General features: G+C 41.4%; 2 protein-coding genes across 13 annotated transcripts in view; one reads left to right on the forward strand and one right to left on the reverse strand.

Annotated features, from left to right (window-relative positions):
• Window positions 1–11,208, forward strand: part of GNAL (G protein subunit alpha L) — a 193,310-nt gene extending 182,102 nt beyond the window's left edge. For both annotated transcript variants that reach the window (XM_083826694.1, XM_083826695.1), the window contains exons 7-12: window positions 637–710; window positions 1,591–1,649; window positions 1,889–2,009; window positions 2,894–3,024; window positions 4,684–4,751; window positions 9,545–11,208. In XM_083826694.1, the coding sequence (XP_083682820.1) occupies window positions 637–710; window positions 1,591–1,649; window positions 1,889–2,009; window positions 2,894–3,024; window positions 4,684–4,751; window positions 9,545–9,691 (600 nt within the window). In that variant the 3' untranslated portion in view covers window positions 9,692–11,208. The remainder of the gene's footprint in view (window positions 1–636; window positions 711–1,590; window positions 1,650–1,888; window positions 2,010–2,893; window positions 3,025–4,683; window positions 4,752–9,544) is intronic.
• Window positions 11,197–21,208, reverse strand: part of MPPE1 (metallophosphoesterase 1) — a 32,347-nt gene continuing 22,335 nt past the window's right edge. For all 11 annotated transcript variants that reach the window (XM_083826690.1, XM_083826684.1, XM_083826691.1 and 8 more), the window contains 7 exons: window positions 20,831–20,934; window positions 18,879–18,959; window positions 16,898–17,006; window positions 15,905–15,976; window positions 15,671–15,793; window positions 14,753–14,893; window positions 11,197–13,326 (listed from right to left, as the gene is read on the reverse strand). In XM_083826690.1, the coding sequence (XP_083682816.1) occupies window positions 13,144–13,326; window positions 14,753–14,893; window positions 15,671–15,793; window positions 15,905–15,976; window positions 16,898–17,006; window positions 18,879–18,959; window positions 20,831–20,934 (813 nt within the window). In that variant the 3' untranslated portion in view covers window positions 11,197–13,143. The remainder of the gene's footprint in view (window positions 13,327–14,752; window positions 14,894–15,670; window positions 15,794–15,904; window positions 15,977–16,897; window positions 17,007–18,878; window positions 18,960–20,830; window positions 20,935–21,208) is intronic.

The following is a 21,208-nucleotide window of genomic DNA, read 5'->3' on the forward strand; positions in this document are numbered from 1 at the left end:
TGCTCTTACCTACTTCCTTTGAGAAAGCAGGAAATTATATTTTTTTAATTATTAAAAGAATGTTATTTAAGTGTAAAGTACTGCTAGCATGAAAAATAAGAACGAAATGCCAAATTCACCTGCAGCCTAAATTCTGTTCCCCTGTGCACTGTAATAGAGCTTTAATTACTTAGTCACAAGCTATTATTTCGATAGGATTCCTGTCTCATTCAGTACAAAAGAGGGCAGAATTAAGGTTGCCTGGGCAACTGTAAATCTGGAGTTTTCTAACATTTGAATACTTGACTTTACAACATGAACAACATATTTTTCTTAGTTTTATGTAACTTCAGAATTCATTATCCACATCACATATAAAATTATATGATAATCAATTATTGGTTTCGGTGTGCACTAAGGAGAGCACACATAGCGTATTGTTCTGCTTCCAGAGTATGCACAAGCCAAATTCAGAGATGTTGTTTGTGTATCTACCGTGTCAGTATGGACAAATGCGGGTTTACCAACAAGTCTGATTGAACTCTAATTAAATGGAACATCTAAGACTTTTCATGGAAAATATTATTGCATGCATTTAGAAAGAAAATTAGGATAGAAAAAAATGTCACTAATCAGCTTCCATGTTCTCATTTCCAGGACCTATTAAGATGCAGAGTTTTGACATCAGGGATTTTTGAAACAAGATTTCAAGTAGATAAAGTAAATTTCCAGTAAGTCTATTAGTAATAATTTATGATTATCTTACTAATCCTTAACAACTCAGTTCAGATGTCTGTGTTCATCTGTTCTTGGTAAAGTGAGGTGTAGGGAGGGGGTAAGGACTGTTTGGTTTAGTTTGTTTTTTTAGCAATTTCAATAGGTCCCAGTAAAATTGCCTCGTACTTCATAAAAAAAAGCTGATACTAGTCATGTATATTATCACTGCTCTCTCATGGGGCTGTTTTTACCAACTGGTTTGTTGATAGAGCACTGTAAACTCATAAAATACTTCTGGGGTAAGGTCTCAGCACTTGGTATCTTGCCACAAGTCACAGTTGGTGTAGTGGAACAAAGAGAGCTAAATGTCTTCCTTCTTCTGGAGGGCTGCAAGCTCTGTGTCTCAAAATCTTACTAATTTGCATTAATTTCTGTTGAAACACTCCCCACTGGGCTACCTCCACTCGCTGTTTCTCACACAAAAAGGTGACAGTGCTGATGGACTGAAGAGCTGCCCGTGTCCTCCTCCTTGTAGACAATGCACTCTCTCCACTATGCTTCGAAACATGATGAAACCTGTGCTTGTTTGCAATGCAGTAGCCCCAACCATACGTGTCACGTGCGTTTCTGCACACCAGAAAGGCCAGCACTTTTCCTGGAAAAAGAGTATTTCTCACTTTATGGTAGCGTTCTCCTGGCAGAGCGGGGCAGGTGGAGTGGTGCAGCGCTGTGACATGCAGCGCAGCATCCGCAGGTCTCTCTTCCCTTCAGGCAGTACTTTAGTGCCACTGTCCTTGCAGCTGTCAGATTCATAAAATGAACACTTGTGCTGCATGCTTCATGCAACTTTCCTAGTGCACATGAGTGATATAACATCCTATGGCTTTTTAACAGCATGTTTGATGTAGGTGGCCAGAGAGACGAGAGAAGAAAATGGATTCAATGCTTTAATGGTAAGTGAAAATATTCCATGGTTTTATTCTGAATATACTCTGCAGTGTGAGCAGCTTTGTATTTATATCGTTTTACTTATGCTGAGAACGTAGTGCGTCACTAATACAGAAATCCAATGTTATGAATATTTTCTTCAGGTGTTTGGGGCAATTCGGGGAGTAATGGTGGTATTACCCCGAGGTGTATGTGCTGCGGTAACAGAGTTTCTTTTTCCTCTCCTTCTGTGTGCTTTGTCCAGACGTCACGGCTATAATCTTCGTTGTGGCTTGCAGCAGCTACAACATGGTAATAAGGGAAGACAATAACACAAACAGACTACGGGAATCCCTGGACCTTTTCAAAAGTATCTGGAATAACAGGTAAGATATACCTCTTTCTTCACCCCCTGCAAATTTAGCTACATTTCAACTCCCTGCAAATCAGGACTCATTTTACCAAATACTCATATTGACTATCAGAAAATGTCCAGGTGGGGCCAGGTCACGGGGTGCACACGCAGTGACATACATTGCTTCGCCACCGCTGCCAGAGTGACACGTGAATATGAAACCAAATAGGAGTCTGAGTATGTTCCTAGCAGAGAATAAATTAAAACGATACGTAAGATAAGGTAATTAAAAGTTTTTAGCACACACATCTCACGATGCTTTGCACTGAGAGCTGACTGAAGGTAAAGTGAGGAGAAACATTAAGTGAGGTCCCAAAGGTACATTGTCACAGTGATGGCTAGGCACTAATTGGGGAAGAAGAAGGATTATTTACTTTTGATTCATTAGGTGTCATACAGGTCATCCTAGCAGACAGGATATTTCTGTGGATGAGCTGTTGGTTAAGACAGAGCAACTGGGAGAACAAAGTTTTCCAGACTTCGTCTCTTGCTTCAGCAAAACCAAACAAAGTAGACAGAAATGTCAGTTTTTGGACTGTGGTGCTTTCAGGAACCATCATCATTTTCCCAACTTGATATCAAAAGGATAGTTTAGAAAACGATGTTTGAAGACCGTTCCTTTCAGTGATGTCTATTGGAGATTTTATAAATTTATATACAGATCCTATAAATATATCCACCAGCACAGATATAACTCAATTGAAATAATAAGTTTAGATCTCTTTTTTTTTTTCCTGTAGAAGTATGTTCCAAATACCCCATGCAGAGACAGTCCATAAAATTTCCATTGATGTGATACGTTCTCTTTGATTAATGTGTCGGAGATAACCCAAACATTTGGTTTGTTTTTGACAGGTGGTTACGGACCATTTCTATCATTTTGTTCTTGAATAAACAGGACATGCTGGCTGAAAAAGTCTTGGCAGGGAAATCAAAAATTGAAGATTACTTTCCTGAATACGCGCATTACACCGTACCTGAGGATGGTAAGTTTTTTCACCACTTCAGGGCTTTGGCTAACTGGCATAGCCCAGTCCGCAGCACCTCTCTCTGTCTCTGTTATGCACACACACAAATGCACAAACACACAGCTCTTTCACATGAAATGTTGTTACGGGAATGTGCAAGGCAAAGCAGCCTGCTCTGCCCTGTGCTGTCCAGGCTCCTGGGTTTGTGGTCAAGTGAGTGTTACACCTGTTTTATACCAGGCAGACTGTTTGCCAAATACTTCAAGTCTGTGTCTAGCAAAAGGAGTAAAACTTGCACTTCACGACCACTAGCCTCTGTTTTAGCCAAATGACATTTTCCCTGCCGCATGGTTTGAGGTGACCTGTCAGAAAAGGCTTACATCCTTCACTCACCATCAACAGCAGCCTAAGTTATGGAAGTGAAAATAATAAGCTATTTTCACCTTCCATTCAGGTCTGGAATTTCAAGAGTATGATACTGAGTTTCAAGTGCAGAGGATAAATAAACTTTCCTAAAATCTGAGTTAGCCTGGCCCCAGTTTTATAACCCTAAGGACTTTCAGAAATCTTTTGTCACTATCAAACAAATCTCTCTCCCAAGCATACACTCTGTATATGCACAGAGTTTGGGTAAATTGTTAAAACCAACATTTTCCATAGTAAGCAAGTTGTCAGGGTAAAGTTGCTTTTCGTGTTTCTCAGTGGGATTTCACAGCAGATATCCTGACTGATCCAGAATATTTACATATGAAGCAGCTCTTTGTCTTTAACCCATAGTTGTTCATTTATTCTCTAATTTTAGACCACGTTATTTAAGGTCAGCAGCACTGAACTCCTAAGATGCCGCTGGTTATGCAGCTGCTCTATGTTTATGCCTACTGCTGTAGATAAGAGTAGAAAATGTTTCCATATCCCAATAAATTTTGTCCTTTACAATATTATGTTTATTAGCATTTGATGGGGTATCTTAGTTGAGGAGAAACCACACCAAAGGGAAATGAATAGATTATCTCTTCACTGCATTGTTTGATTTTTACACTTACAGTAAATATAGTTGTTATATGGCCTAGATAGAGATGACTTCATGACGAACAACTAGTACCAAGGAATTAGCCTCCAGTTCAACAAGAATTTAATCTCATACATTTAAGTGGCAATACATCTAAGAATTCTGCTGACTTGGGGCCTGGAAGAAAAAGATACATTGTAAAAGAGCTTTTAATACTATGACTTTTTTTTCAAGCATAATCTTGCTCTAGCCATTTTTAAACCCAAATCCCTGCCTTCAGAATCTTTTCTTACAGAGATGCTTGTGTGTTGCACAAATCAAACAGCTCAGCTGCTTTTTCTAGTCAGATTTTCTGATAAACTTCAAACCCTAACCCCCATTTGGTTTGCTTTTATGTGAACAAACTTATGGATGTGAGTAAGCCTCTTCATGGTATGACCAATGACTCTTGCACAAGTTTCAGAAATTTTCAGGACCCTGAAAGATGTTTAGAAGTTTATCTCAGATTTTACAGTATGCTTCCATTTTAGAACTGTGTATCAGGAGTCTCCTGTGGCTTTAATTTCTGTATTGAAGAACTACTTCCTCCTTATTAAATGTTTTATTATGAAAAACAGAGGATTGTTTGGTTTTCATGTTTCTGATGTAATTTATTTTTAATTGAACAGCAACACCAGATGCAGGAGAAGACCCCAAAGTCACAAGAGCCAAGTTCTTCATCCGGGATGAATTTTTAGTGAGTAATTTTGATCTTATGTATGATTCTATCGTAGGAAATACTGGCAGATGGCATAGTTTATTTAGGGAAAACTGACGGGGTTTTGCAGAAAGCTAAAAGGAGAGGAGCATGTCTGGCAATTCCCTAACTCCTTTCATCCGCCCATCTTGCAGAACTTTCTCCAGCGCTCGCACGTTTTTATGCCCGTTTAAAACCAAGTCACCTGCCTTGCAAAGTACCTCACAACAAGTAGGTAGGAGCTGGAAGCAGGTGTCTGGCTGCCAGCTCGTTGCCAGGCTCACGGTGGGTGCCGCCAGTGTCACACTGTGCTCGGGAAGGCAACGCCGCAGACTATTTCCATTGCAAATTAGTGAGATTTCCTGTGGTTGGCTTTACCTGTAAGATGCCACTGACTGTTGCCTTGAATGGTTATTTTGCATGTCAGTCCAGTACGTACCCAAGCAAATCAGCTTTTGTTTTTTTAACCTGCAGTCTTCCAAGGGCTTTGGCAGTGTTTAGCTGGCAAGAGGGAATGAACAAGAAAGCAGATTTTATCCGTAAAAAATAATTGTTGACTCTGTTGTGCGAGTTAGGAGGTTTGCCTCGCCCTACTGAGGAATCAGTAAGGAAGCTGACTTGTTTGGTCACAGTTATTTTTGTGATTAAGATTTCCTCTGAAGCTGGAACCGAAGAGGTGTTATCTACATATCACAGATACAGGCAATTATCAGTCACACAATCACAGCCCAGCATTCCTACCAGAAACAGGGGCTTAGTCCAAAATAACTTATGGTTTCAGTCATATTGAGTCATTCCAACCCTGCAAAGTAGTAACGGAGACCAGAACTAAAGCTTAGCACTTTAAATCTTGCCCTACTTACAGAAACTGTATGGGGGTGTTCGCGAGAACAAGTGTAATCATTAGAATTAAGAAATTTAAAGTCATGCGTTCAAAAGTATTGTTAGGATTTACAGCTGTTGAATCAACAACTGAGAAAGAAGCAATTAATTATGTTCACACTTCGGGGATTTCCACTCACTGCCTTAACCTTCCGGATTACGAGGAAAACCATCAGATTGCACTGCACTGAAATAAGAGTTACCAAAAAAAGAGCATTTCGAGCCAAGTCTCTCCGGCAGTAATGCCGACACGCTGTGAGGCAGACAGCGAGGGTGTCCAGTTCGGAAGGAGGGTCCAAGAGAACCAGGTTAGAGGAAGAGCAGGGTGAAACTCCCCACCTTTTTGTTTCTTCATTATCCAAAAAAATACATCAAGGGCGAGATCCTTACCTGCGATGACTCACGTGCGTTATATAAAGAGGCCACCTACGGAGCGGGTAGGGAGGGAAGGGGGCGTAGGCATTGCAACCACATAAAAAAACAACCACAGAGCTGCAGAGGCCCTTTGCAGCCGCGGGTGCCATGGGTTTGGGGTGCAGGAGCAGAGTTTGGGCTGGGACCAGCACCTGCCAGCAGCTCCCGGGGCTTGGGCGTGGGGCCAAAGCAGCTTCTCCCCGGTGCCACCCGTGCACTGGAGGCTTGGCAGAGAGCATCTCCTCCATAAGCAATTCTTGTGTTTCTCTCTCCTGGTTTTGTGCTTTGTTTTTTTCAGCTTTAAAAAAAAAAAAATAGAGAAACGTAGTCATTTGAACAGTTACTTTAAACTTTTCGGCAGTTTGAAAGGGAAGTCTTGCAAGTGAGGTGTTTCTGGTCAGGTAAAGGGTCTGAAGAGTCTGAATGTGCCTGGTTGGTGGTGGCAACAACAGGGCCAAGCAGGGACAGAGGTTGGTGCTCAGGCCAAGCAGAAATGGTCCTGGGGAGAGGCTGTGGTTTTGGAGAGGGGGGTACAAGAGAAATATACGCAGCATACAGACTGGGGAAGGGGTCTCACGTCCTTAGCCAGGTGAAAGGAAGAAGAGGTGATCATTTTCAACCTGCAGATAAGTATAAAAACATACCCAACAAATACAGCTACAAGGTAACATATGAGTATTAGGAAGGCAAAATGCATTGGCTGCTAATTTCAGAATCGGTGTGGCTGCCCGTGGTGTCTGCTGGCTTCAGCGGGAGGTCGGCTGCGAGCACCAATGAAACCAAAGTCATTAATTTTTAACCAGGGAAAGCACTGGGTGAGGCCTGGCAGGAAGCACGCTGCTGCTGCAGGGCTGGCAATCCAGCTCTGCTTTCGACCATGGTGTTTTCTCTCCCAGGCAGCTCTCGCCACTTGCCCCAGCTGGTGACAGCATCTCCCGTAGCAGGAAATGTGTTTTATAGGAAATTCTCCTTCCTTTTGACACAGGCTGAAGGTGCAGGCACATCCTTTCTCCTCCCAAGCTCTCCGTACATCCTTTCTCCTGCCAAGCTCTTTTGAACTCATTGTTCGAAACACTCCCTATCCCAATTTTGGTGTTTTGTACACAGGATTCTCCAGCTGGTGATGTTTTATTTTAATACATCCCCAGTATAAAGGTAACACCCTGTAAAACATTGGCCCGGCTCCCCTGGTTCATTCTGGTTTTTAAAAAGTTTTATTTTGGAATTGTAGGAGCAGCTGTTCGAATACACAGGCTGAGCTTCCTCGGCTAGTGTGCGTGGCTCCTCACTGAAAATTTTCATCCCCACCCCTGGAGTACAGGGACACTGATATTAAGCATTCCCTCTTGTGTTCTAGGAAAGGAAATGTTCTCCCTTTGCCCCAGAGCATATTTTTCCCCTCTGACCTGGTGCTGAGTAAAACTTCAGATTGAGTTTTGATTGGGGGGTGAAAATCTCTCGTATGTCCTAAAATGAGAGAAATGTCAGGGGACAAAGAAGACTAAAATCTTAAAAATCCTCTTCTTTGACATGCTTCATATGTAGCCAGGTATCACCAGAGCACTGCGGGCAGCTTACTGCCCTGTACTTCAGTGGAATGATGCTGTGGCTGTGCACGATAAGCAGGCACTCAGGGAAAGAAAAATGATTTTAGTGAAACAGAAGATGGAACCGTAGGTCGGAAGGGTTTCAGTCTGATCACCCTCTTGCATCCTGACAGTAAACAACTGCTGTATGCATGCCGTGCAGAGATGCTAACGTGCCTCTTACAGCGTGCCGAGACTGTGCTGCGTGAAGGAAGCGCACTGGAAGGGGCGAGGGAAGCACAGCAACAGCAGCTGGAGGCTGCGTAAACAGATGTAGCTCTCAGAGCAGAGTGAAGAGTTGAGGATCCTGGAGCAGCTCAGGACTGAACTCGCCAGGGCTTCTACTTTAAGAAGGAAGAAGCGCTGCAGCAGTTGGGAGGCAGACTGGACCGTCAGTTTGGGGCCAACTTTTTTTCCTCCAAGGAAAAAAAAAAAAACAAAAAATAGTACCTGTTCTCTCACTGCAGTATGAGTGGCATTTTACCACTTTCATATAGATCTGCAGGGAAAAAAGATGTAAAGCAGCTGTTGCATCAAAAACAGAAACACTGCTGCACTTCTTAATGTTTCTAATCATTGTTAATTTCCATGCACGCCATCATCTTTCCAGCCCTAAGGGTCTGATTTCCTCCCAAACTTACGAGACAATGATCTCCCCAAACAATTCTGGGAGACTGTGTCCTGCCTGTGTCCTGCAGGTGGAAAAATACAATCAAAATTGTAATTGTTTCAGAATTTTGCCACCATTGAAGTAGTTCATAAAACTTTTCATTTCATTGTTATTTAATGTATTTCATGCTTCAGATGTGGTCTGAACATCTTACCCATCAGTTGCATGGGTTATTAAATTAGTATTTCTCATGAGGGTAATCCTTGAACTAGATACTGAGCGTAGCTTAGTAAGAAGAAAATATTTTTTAATACATATTTAAAAGCCCTCTGTTTAATTAATGCCGAATATCTAATTTTACCTGCAAATATCTGCAACTTCTTACTGCTCTATTTATGTAAAACACTGCTTCTAAATGCCAGCAGTTTTGCATATCTTTAGCTGGACATGCTTAAAAACTCACTCCCACATGTAAAATAAATCACCGTATTAAAAATAAATAGCATAGTCAGAGAGAAAAGACCATTGCCTTTTGTTGTTTAGCCATTATAATTTGTATTAAAATTCTGAAAAGATTTACAAAAAGGTTTATCCCAACAACTGGCCTTCATCTTCGATGAATTTCTATATGTAGTCTTCAGTATCTGGACTAGGATTTATGTATCTCAGTCCTATGGCTGCACAGAACAAAACTGTCACTTTTAACATATTTTAAGATCCTGGGGCATTTTAACAAAATAGCATTGGAGCTTAAGTCAGCAACCTAACGAGTTGTGCAGTAGCCTTGTGAAAATTTAATTCTGAGTGGTCTGACGTTTGCTGGCTTTGTGCTTGTTTTATTATTTTACATGAACCCAGCCACCATATAGGTAATTCCACTGTGCTCTGGTCTCAGTAGTGATACCACGTCTTCAAGAGCTCAAAAATTTGCCACATGATGGCACAAAAAAAAAACAATCCTGGGGTAGATGCATGGCAGAACGCAGCGCTGTGGTATTTGTGCCGCAGCACAAATTGGCTGTACCGTGACGTACAAACAGTAATAGCTAGCTAGGTGGCTCTTACAAAGTACTGATCTACTGATCCCCTAATAGGATCTGTAACTTTTTCCCCTCCGTTTCAGATTTGTGATTCAGATTGGACCATCCCAATGTCCTTTTTTTTTATTATTATTTATTTAAAATGTTATATGCTATGTAAAGTATCCCAGGTTTCTTGGTCTCCAGTAAATCCCCAGGTCACCGGGAGGTGAAACTTGCGAGGAACATCTCCTTACCATTTTTTTCTCACTGTTTCCACAGAGGATAAGTACAGCGAGTGGCGACGGCAGGCATTATTGCTACCCACACTTTACGTGTGCAGTGGACACAGAAAATATCCGCAGAGTGTTCAACGACTGTCGAGACATCATTCAAAGAATGCACCTTCGCCAGTACGAACTCTTGTGAGGGGGATCACCGTGGAACCTGTGGTTTTAAATTCTTTGCTCCTTACTCTTTCTCTTGATACTACCCCACACAGGGTGGAAGAATATACTATAGAAATGTCAGTCTCTTCACTTTGTTTACTTTAATTATTTAACCTTAAAGCTGATTCGAAGCAAGTTTGGGTTGTTTTTCCTTCATGCTTTTTGGGACTATTTTTGTGCTTTATTTTGACATGCCACTTCTTCGTCATTCCACTAAGCCCTTTGGCTACCTCTGTTCCCTTAGGTTTTGTTTTTTTTAACTGAGCATGACCTGCTAATTTTTTTCCAGCAGGTTAACGTCAGTTCAAACTGGTATGTTAGCTGGATGACACTAAAAGTCATACCTATCCCTCTGTGTGGGTTTCCTTTTTAACATGACATTGAAGAGTACTTGATGGGTGAAAAAAAGATTAATGCACTTTGTATCAGGTTATTAAATACTGTTGAGGAAGTAGACACACAATGTAGCAGCACCACAATATTTATTACTCTGTCACAGTTTTTAGCATTTCTGAGTTGCAGGTCAACTGATAAAGTGACCTCCTCTTTTAAGCCGTTACTGGCACAGGAAGTAGAGTAGATAATGAGAGGAATAGTGAAGACAAAGCAATTTTTCTGGGGTTTTGGAGCTAAGTGTCTCTGCACACCTCAGGCATTTGAATTACAGCTACTTTTCAGCCTGTTGCATCTAGGCAGAAAATTTACCACCCTCACTTACGTTATTTGTGCTGTCCACAAATGATCCTTTGAGTTCCGATCATTCTTGGACAACAGTCCTCTCCCTATATATATTTTTTTGTTTTACTGCTGGTTTATTATATTGTACAGACTGTAAAATGTAATATTATTTTGTACAACTTTATTGAAGAAAAATACTTGTAGAAGATCTTTGTGCCTTGATTATGGCTGTACCTGTAAAATGAGCTAAGATGTAAGTATGTTTTTGATTGCGCTGTACAGCTTGATGTCAACCTTACCTGCAGCAGTGACTGGAGGTAAGAACTTTATCTGTAGAGTTTAGGGGTTTTTTTCTGGTTTATATAAAAAAAAATGCTCTTTAGTATAAAAATTATAAATTATGCAAATTAACCACTTACCTTTCCAAGTAAGGTATTACAGTCACCGGATGTTGCAGCAAACATGCCTTTCTCTTTTGAAGTCTCAGCTTTAAAACATTGGAATTCATTCGAGTGTCCAAATTGCAACCTGGTGTTGTTTTAATGGGAACCAAGGATTTTATTTTTTTTCCTTTATATTTAGAAGATATGTTTGGTAATTCTTTGGTCATTCATAGAACTTCACAATTGCACAGACCGATTGTGAATGTGTAAAGCACCATTATATAGAGCTCTTCAATCTTTGTACCAACAGCGGCTTTCATTGTGCAAGTAAATAGCGAGAAAGAAGAAAAAAGGTGTATAAACCCTTGTGTCTGGCCTAAGAGAATTACAAGATGACATTTTTATTTCTCTTTTAATAAAGAGACACATTAGAAAATTGTTTTATTTTAAATATTGTAGAATCAAAATGTGTGAATATTTCTCAAACTTGAATAATTTATGCAAATGACATTCTCAAAACAAGTTGTGGTACAGTACAATATATAAAAAGCAAGAATTGCTGTAGCAATAAGGCATGTCCTTTTTAGTAACTATAACACTGCTTTATATTTTATACATAGGTGTTTTATGTCTGTGACTATATACTTTTCCTGTGTCCAAGATAACCTGTACAAATGTCTAAAATTACAGTTGCAATAACAGAAACCTAGAGAAGTGTTAGACTACATTACTTTATAGAGTGTTTTACCACACTTCGGACCATTCCCACTCTTCATTTTAAATTTAGGGAGAGATTAAGAGCTAACACATTCCCAGCATTGGCATTATAAATCAGCAGGTTTGATTAATGATTTACTATACACATCATTGCTAGTTAGAAACCTTAATCAGTCATCTTTTAAAGTCAGACTACAGCCAAATTCCGTACTTGTTTCTATTTGATGATAAATAACCCCCTTTTAGATACTACAATACGAGCATCTCCTCTTCTCAGAAAGGTGTATATTTTAATACGTGTAAGTTCAATTTAGTTGGCAGATATTTCCCAGAAAGCAAAAGGCTGGGTGGACTAAGCTAGCAAACAAAATCCCCAAATGCAAAGATTCCCTCGCTTCCCATGCCAAAGAAACAGAACGAACAACAAAGGATAGGCTTTTCTTCAAAAACCACCCCTAGCCCAAGAGTTAAGGTTAGAGCTCCCAGCCGCTGCAGGAACGCCAGAAGGAAAACCGGTCCTGGTGTGCAGCAGCCCCTCTGTTTTTTCTGGGGCGGGTGGGGAGAAGCGGTCAGGATTTGTCGCAGCTTCCCTTAGACACGGCACGCAAAGACGCTGAGCTCAGACCTTACATCCTCCGTGCTGCCATCCAGGCGGGGGCCCGCGGCCCGGCTCTGCGGCGCGCTGCGTCGCAGCTGGCGGTCTCCCCCTCCCCAGCAAAGAGCTAGTGCAGTTCAAAATGTGACTATACGATAAAGCTTACAAAACTTGGCGGCCCTGCAGGAATCCAAAATAATGTGCATTCCTATCCCTAGCTGCCTGTAGACTGAGGGCCAAGGCATAGGATAATGTTACTGCAGCTGTATTTGACCTTCCTTCTTGCAGAAGATCGGCAACTGGAGGGCCCCTCACCACACAGATCTCTGGGATGCAATAGGGCCCTCTTTTTTAAGCTCATCATAGCACATCTTTTTAAAAATAGCAGCTTGAGGTGTCGCCCTAATTTTTTTTTTTTTAAGCAGGTTTCAGGTGTGTATCAGCAAACTGGATCTGCGAGGCTTCTTCCTGTTGTTGTCTGGTAGACGATAACTGCAAATTGTAGTCAGCTAACAGTTTAATATGTCAGGAACTGGAAGATTTCTTGTCCCAAACTACAGTCCCTTACATGACATCCTAAAAAGGTTACGGAAATCCGCATCTCTCAGTGCTGATATATCTAGCTTCTGCCTGACCCTAACAAACAGACGTATGACATTCGAAGGGCCATGCAGCAATAAAACAGAGAAACGTTTCCAGTTTGCAGGACTGAGCCTCCACCAGGGTAAGACACTAGTGCAGATAAGTGATGAGGCTATAGGATTTACATAATGTACAGTTAAACTTTTAATATACATATTTGATACAAAAATTATAGCAGGAAAAGGACTCATTTGATTGTAGAATACAGTATTTTTGTACAGCATGAAACGTTCATTTTGGTTAATTATTTATCCTGTAGTAGTCATATCAGCTGTATAGGACTTCTATGGTATGTGTAAATGCAACCTGCCTTCAGACTAGCAATCAAATTAGGTCATTTGCTGGCATGAATATAGTCTGATGTTTGACTGTTCTCAGCTTTGGTATTTCAGTGACTGAATGCAGATGTCTGGCTCTTCATACTGCTTTATGCTTACTGATTAAATGCTGAGCAAAATAAAATGGTGGAGTGAGAAGCTGAAAATGAGCTAGTATCAGGATTACAAGCAGAGCACCTGCTGCACAGTATATAGTAAAGACTCTGCTCTCATATGGAAGGAAGCATTTTTGGAGGGAGAAGTCAGTTGGTGTTATGCTGCCCTGGAAAAGAAATGAAGACTGTCACTTTGCTGTTACAGTAGGTTCTAAATCAGGAGTAACACCATGGCTGTCAGATCTCCGATTTCTAAATTCTGTGTTGGGCGGCAAGGGTTGGGGCCAGTTTCCTAGTACCAGTGCCTTCTCCAGGGGGCTGAAGAGCCCATACTTGTGGTGCTGGGCACTAACTGGAACAGTCACCAGGCCAACGTTAGCCCAGATGCCAATCTTCCCTCTATTCCATCTAACCAGAGAGCTGGGCTCCTCATCGGATCTGCCTTCAAGAGAAGCCTAACTTTAGCTGCTGTTAACCAACCTGGAAGGAGCCTTCCCAGGCTAAAGTTAGGTTTTGTGAATGTGCCCCTTCCTCACCCCGAACCCTCCTCCTACCCAGTACATGCTGCAAAAAACACGTTGGCTAATCCAAATTGTGTACGTGAACTTCAACAACAGAGAACTTCTTTGGGTTTTGGCTTGACTTCTAATTAAAGTTTACAACAGTCTGAGGCTGATTTAAAACAGTAGTGAAGATGATGCAACTTTAATTAGCCAACCTCTTGTTTTGCAGTGAAGATGCACTGTCTGGCATGTGCAGAGAGCGTATGTGGTTTGAAGGCAGCTACTCTCAGGAATATGGAATAAACAGAAGTACTTTTCAACAAGAAATACTAACAGTTGTATAAAACGAATTTAAAAGCTTGGGGCTATCTGTGTATTAAGCAGCCTAAACTCAACGGCAGCAAAAATACATTAAAGATTCTCCCCCCACCAGCCCAAGTCACAGACTACACTAAGCAGATTGTAGGTTTTGCTTCTTACTCCAAGTTTCTAGGAGTTCTGTTTTATTTTTGAACTGGGGAACTAATCGTTTTACCTCTAAGGATATACTGAGCACTGGAACTGCCTGCGAGAGCGTAACCAACACACTGTATAAAATGTGAATTGGACACGAGGAGACAGACTGTTGGCATGTGACCAACGTTTTCACTGTGTGAAGTGGTTAATGCACGAGTTTGATAACCATGATCACCACGCGAAACTTTGAGGTGGATGCGGTCTTGTTTTCGTAGTTGGTAAATCAACCAAGCAAAATGAGTCTTTCTACTGTTCAGTGCACAATACTGATTATTTTTACAAGTCAATAGTTTACAATGCACCCTCTTTATAAGAAACTGTTAGATGCTTGTACCCATATACTAATTAGATCTTTAACAGCATTGCTTTGTACCACACGGAACACGTGGCTCCCACAGATGTACTTTATAAAGTGGATGCAGTGTACTGAGTGGGTTGGGTGGGTAGGCAATTTTTTTTTTTTAATTTTTTTTGTTTTTACAGGTAGAATCAGTTCTAAAATATAGCTGACTGCCATGTTGATTTATTTATGAAAGTTATCTGACAAAAATAAAAAAAAAAAATTAAAACTTACCATGATGAAGCTAGGATTGTTTCTGTTCCTCCAACTGAACGACGGGACACTGATTTCTGGAATTTTCCCCGCATGCAGCACTTCACAAGCACTATGGGTGTGCCCACTGAGAATCAAACGGGGACGAAACCACCATAACAGCTAGAAAACAGAACGGTAAAGCACAGCGAGTCATGACTGAAAAGAAACTGAGCATAAGACCCACTTTTTCTTCTGACAGAATGAATATATGGGAGTTCTAATAATCTTACCAAGTGTTTTGTATAAACTTTTGTTTTCCAGTAAGACATATGTTGATATTGTAATATCACTCCCCTTTAGCCCTTATCACAAGTACCAGACATTTTCTGGCCATCTTGATCGGAAAAACAAAGCCAATAGCATGCTGTTGACATTACAAATAGAAAGATCTTGTTTTTAATAAAGCAATGCTGATTTCTTGTCTAAGAGAGAATCTTGTACTGCCAATCTTGAGCAAAGACATTTATGCAGAAGGAAATAAATACTGCCCATTAGATTTTCTGGAAATACTTTGACTTTACATTTTCTTCAGTTATTATTGCAGCAAGAGCAGTACTTTCAAAGCGTTGGACTTTCTACTGGGTTTGTCAATAATCTACACATTACATAGGTTGCAAAACATTAAACTAAGAGATAAGAGCAGCACAACACACTTAAGAGCACCGGGACTTATCACCTGCAGAATCAAGGCCATGATCATGATGATCCTCAAGGGAACAGCTCTAACAAGCAGCCTCTCAAAGGCCTCATTAAAGCAGGAGCAGTTGTGGTCACTCTGTTTCAGCTAACATTTATCCTTTCCAAAATGTTCTCATCTGTAGATACCCGTATACCCGTGCCACTCTCCCACCCACCCACCCACCCACCCACCGATACACGATCTCCTAATGTATAAACCTTTTGTGATGCTTCCTGAGACAGTACATCGTACTTTTCTTTAAATGGGATGTTCTTCTTCCCTGGAGGGGCAGAATCTTCTCCACTGCATTCAGCATCACTTTTCCGGTAGAGAGGGTAATGCTGGGAGAAAGTCAAAGCAAGGATCAGTTGTTAACGGTCCAGCCTTTCTAGAAAGGGAACAAATACACTAAAAACATGCCAACAAGTTGCCTCACCCCGTCTCCAACACACCTGTAAAAGGATTGGTTCTGAAGCTGGAAGCTTTTCCACGTCACTGCATCTTTTGGTGGAATGATTCCAGTTCTGTGAATAAAATCAATCCACACATACTGTCTTCACCTATGTATGCCAAAGGGGTGGGGAAGGGAATTACACGATAGCTAGGTTTTGAGGGGTTGGTTTTTTGCTGGTTTTTTTAATGCTTTGAGAAAAGCAGTAACAGCTCAGAGTATAGTATTTAAATACTGTCCACTGTATGAAATTTTAAGAGCCACTACGGTGGGTCAATGGGCAATGCTTTAATTTCTGTATGTACTGTGAGTACAGTTACATTCTTTCTGAACATGGAAAATGACAGTAGAATCTGTTGTGAATCTTTCCACAAGCAAGGCAAAAGAGAAATGGAGCAGTCTGAGAGAGATCGCAGATAGTGTCTGACAATTTTTTCACTGAGAGGTGGTTTCCTGATTGACTGCCAACCCTGTAAATCATGCTGCCTACCTTGCGTCCAGCCTGCCTATGAAAAAGGGAAGAGGAATGAAATGAGAAGCAACTGGATTTGACGAAAAAATACGACGAAAACATTACTAGGCCATCAAGGTAGGACTCCAGTAAAATCAGAAAACTACAATAAACTAGTTCAAAGGATATAGGACAGAACAACATGCAAAAATATAAATGCATGGATTACTACGCATCTCACAGAAAGTGCAGGGTTACAGAACTTCTGCCATTCCTTGGAACAGAAAAAATTGCACCCTCTGCTAGTTGGCAGCACTGACAAGGAAGTTAACACCATTAGTGCAGAGCAACACAGTGAGCAGTTAGGTAAAAACGATAAGTGAAAATGAGGAAGAGAGATTTGCTAACAAGTTACAACACGAATTGGAAGCAGATTTTTTTTCAGAAGAAACCCTTCGTTGTATCTTGACTATTCCTGCAGTATCAGTATTTCCATTCCAGTAGCCAAGTTGCTGGCTATAATCACATCTTTAATAAACTTACCTGCTGGGAGCAATTCAGTTTGTGAGAAAGCGCCACAAGCTTTGCCTCTGAGGTACGGCAGATAGCGCAGCCATCACCCTCCATGGCTACGCTGTTCACTATGACAAAGCTGGAAAACACCAGGGCGTGGGCAAGGAGAAAGAAGCGGTGAGGACAGGAAAGCATTTGCTGTTCGTGCACATGTAGGATAAACCTTACTTTATAGAATGCAAGTGATCCAAAATCAAACACAGCTCAACAAAACAAAAGAATATTGCAGCTTCTGAAGCCACAATGTTATAAATCCTGAGTATCCATACCGTAGCCACTTCTCTACCTGGTAGGCTGCTTTATAAATCAGTTATTAATTAGGCTGCACGATATTCTGTATGCTGTGCTTCATGCTTACACCTTTTATGATTATTATTATAATCAATTCTTACGTGGTATTTTAGTGGAACGTTAGAAGCCAACTAAAGGGAATTCTGAAGGAAAGGAGAACTTGCTTCTCTCCCCACGCACATTTCAGGCATCAGAGACATCACTTTAGACATTCAATTCCTTTCGAACAACTGAAAAGCAATATAGCACTGCATTTGACTGTCTACCCTGAACACAGTCTCATACTTTGTGGTTTCTCGCACAGAAAAATGGGTTTATATTTGTAAAAGATTTCCTTGTAGGTTTCAAACCAACTTTAACTTTCTACAACAAGATTTGTACCTGTTTAGTCCCTCAGTCAGAACTGCAGAAAGAGCTGTATTTCCAGTTCAACTCAGTATGTTTACCAGACATGAATGAGTTGATTGCCTCCACTTAAGAGATGCTAGCCAACACCTCCCACCCCCCCCAAATTTTAATCCTCTTTCATCAGACTAATCTGCTTTTATACCACAGATTTGTTATAAAGTAGTTTATCCAGTAACATTTCATTAATAACACAGCTCTTTTCAGTTAATGAATATGATACTAGACATGCAATCTGCAACTGGAAGCAAGAATTCTGCTGTGCTGATTTATGGAAGGGGACATGGAGATATTCCTTCATAACTTTTATTTTAAACAGCCAGAATACATTTCTAGAGGACCCCGTATCTGCATGATAAACAATTATACAATATATAATATATATTATATTATACTATATAAAGCATTATACTGGGCATTCATGAAGCTCATACATCTTTGGGAGGGAGAGGGTGAAGACAGCACTATTTCTGTATCTGTTCAGTATATTCTAAATGTCTGCTTAATTAAGGGAACCAGTGTAACCTTCTAGTTTTTTAATCTTACGTTCATAGGAGTGATTATAACCTGATCATGCCAATGCTTTTCCACAAACCCACTACTGTTTTCTCACATTGGACTCCTGCATGGTATATAAAAGTAGCAAAAGGGTGCACACAGACAGCTACAGAAAGAGACAACGATGAGAACAAGCTCTGTAACAAGGTCTATTCAAAGTCAAAACCAGCCTGTGCATGATTGCCCCACCCTGTGGAAAACCTGTGGACAAGCAACTGCTGTGCTCCCAAGTTCCTCAAACAAGAGTTAAGTTCTGCAGACTAAAGAAGTTATTAAAATTAATGAAACTCTTAACTTGCAAGCACAGAGGGGGTTTGTTTGTGTTTCTTTACTGAATCCTACTCTTCTGCTATGTTTACAGCCATGGGTCATTACCAGCTGCAAGGAAGTAAAATCGCAAACCAGAGAATTTCATTCCGACTCCTCAGTACTTTTCCATTTAGAAGAAAATTGGCCTAGCTTAAAGCAAAAGCTGCTCCTCCACATCACACTCTGGGTTTATTCAAAGTGTTTCATGTTTAACATATCACAAGCTAGATAAAAAATAATAATAATAACAGAACTTAAGCATATTAATAATATTCTCATATTATTTCATCAGAAATTCACTTGAGTTCTCATTCTTCATAACTTAGGTCTCCTAGCCCACTAATAACTACTCTAAACATTGAAAAAAACTGTATATGCATATACTCACTTTATTCCTTTTCGAGTTATTAGCTTTCCTGAAGTAAAGTTGAAAATTTTTTCAAATCGATTTACCTTGTACGTGGTCATTCTGTGTCACAGAACAAAAACACAACTGAGGTAAGAAATCGGCATTATAATAAATAATCTGACACAGTTGCTTTGCAGTTTTTAGACCATTCATGCAGCTTACAGCTCCATTATTTAGATCACGTATTCATTCAGCAAAATCATAGGGATGCTCTGAAATTCTGCCCTAGTCACATCAGTGTAAGCAGACATCCTACCGAAGCACAGCAGAGCAAGCACGCTTACACTCTTCCACACTGAGGAAATGGGAAAGGGAATGTGCTTAGACTAAGCACTTAGCAGACAATGAAGCCCAAAACAAGGAAAAGCAGCTTCAAGACTTTGCCCATGCAGAAAAACTAGCCCTGAACAACTTCACATATGCTTCAAAACGCACAAAAGTAGCCTGAAACCTGTTCTAAAATGTATTCCTGTGATGTGTTGTGTGTAGATCACAGAATCACAGAGTCATTAAGGTTGTAAAAGACCTCCAAGATCACCTGGTCCAACCATCCCCCTACTACCAATGTCACCCACTAAACCATGTCCCCATGCACCACATCCAACCTTTCCTTGAACACCCCCAGGGACAGTGACTCCACCACCTCCCTGGGCAACCTGTTCCAATGCCTGACTGCTCTTTCTGAGAAGAAATGTTTCCCTCATTTCCAACCTAAAGCTCCCCTGGTGCAACTTGAGGCCATTCCCCCTAGTCCCATCACTAGATACCTGTGAGAAGAGGCCGACCCTCAGCTCCCCACACCTTCCTTTCAGGTAGTTGCAGAGAGCAATAAGGTCTCCCCTGATCCGCCTCTTCTCCAGACCAAACAACCCCAGTGCCCTCAGCCGCTCCTCACAGGACTTGTGGTCCAGGCCCTTCACCAGCTCCGTAGCCCTTCTCTGGACACGCTCCAGAGCCTCGATGTCCTTCTTGTAGTGAGGGGCCCAAAGCTGAACACAGCACTTGAGGTGCGGCCTCACCAGAGCTGAGTACAGGGGGACGATCACCACCCTGCTCCTGCTGGCTAAACTATTCCTGATACAAGCCCGGATGCCATTGGCCTTCTTGGCCACCTGGGCACACTGCCGGCTCATGTTCAGACAAGCATCAACCAACATCCCCAGATCTTTTTCCTCTGCACAGCTTTCCAGGCACTCAGCCCCAAGCCTGTAGCATTGCATGGGGTTGTCGTGGCCAAAGTGCAGGACCCGGCACTGAGCCATGCTGAACCTCATCCCATTGGCCTCTGCCCATCCACCCATCCTGTCCAGGTCCTTCTGCAGGGCCTACCCTCCGGCAGACTGACATTTCTCCCCAACTTAATGTCGTCTGCAAACTCACTGAGGGTGCACTCAATTCCCTCATCCAAATCGTCAATAAGATATTCAAGAGGATGGGCCCCAACACCGACCCCTGGGGAACACCACTGGTGACCGGTCACCAGCTGGATTTCACTCCGTTCACCACCACTTTCTGGGCCCGGCCATCCAGCCAGTTTGTAACCCAGCAAAGAGTGTGCCTGTCCAAGCCATGGGCTGCCAGCTTCTCCTTGACGAGAAGCTGTGGGAGACCATGTCAAAGGCCTTGCTGAAGTCTAGGTAGACTACGTCAACAGCCTTTCCCTCATCCACCAGGTGGGTCACCCGGTCATAGGAGATGAGGTTGGTCAGGCAGGACTTGCCTTTCATGAACCCGTGCTGACTGGTTGTCTTGCGCATGTTGTGTGCTAGATTAATACCTTTTAAGATTGCTGTAAATTACAATCCCATCTCATTTGGTTATGATCAAAACCATTCTGTATAAACACATGAAAAGTCACTCAAACAGTTACTGTACACACACTGACATTTCATTCTTGGCACTTGGGTATTCCTTTCACTGAAGGGACTTACTCATAATGAAATCCAATGTCATGATTTCCAACGATAACCACCAGTTCAGTAGAAGATGGATACTTAAACATTTTCTGAAATCTCCTGACATCATCTGCCCATGCCTGCATAAAAAAAAATGAAGAAATTAATGCTGTTCCACAATATTGAAGGGAATTGCTAATGTATAACACAGAAGCACACACTCAGTGAGATGCTCACATGTTCCAAGTTTTGTATAAAGGGAAAAGTGTCGAGGTACCACCAAAAATGAAGGAGAAACACAACATCCCAACTACTATCTAAAACACTACAAACTCTATCAGTAGAAGAACTGTAGTAACATGAAAAAAAGCCTTGCATACCTAGTCTGCTTCCTTCTGCCATCCATTTCCTTCA

Source organism: Anser anser (genome assembly GCF_964211835.1).
Source record: "Anser anser genome assembly, chromosome: 2".
Taxonomy (NCBI): domain Eukaryota; kingdom Metazoa; phylum Chordata; class Aves; order Anseriformes; family Anatidae; genus Anser; species Anser anser.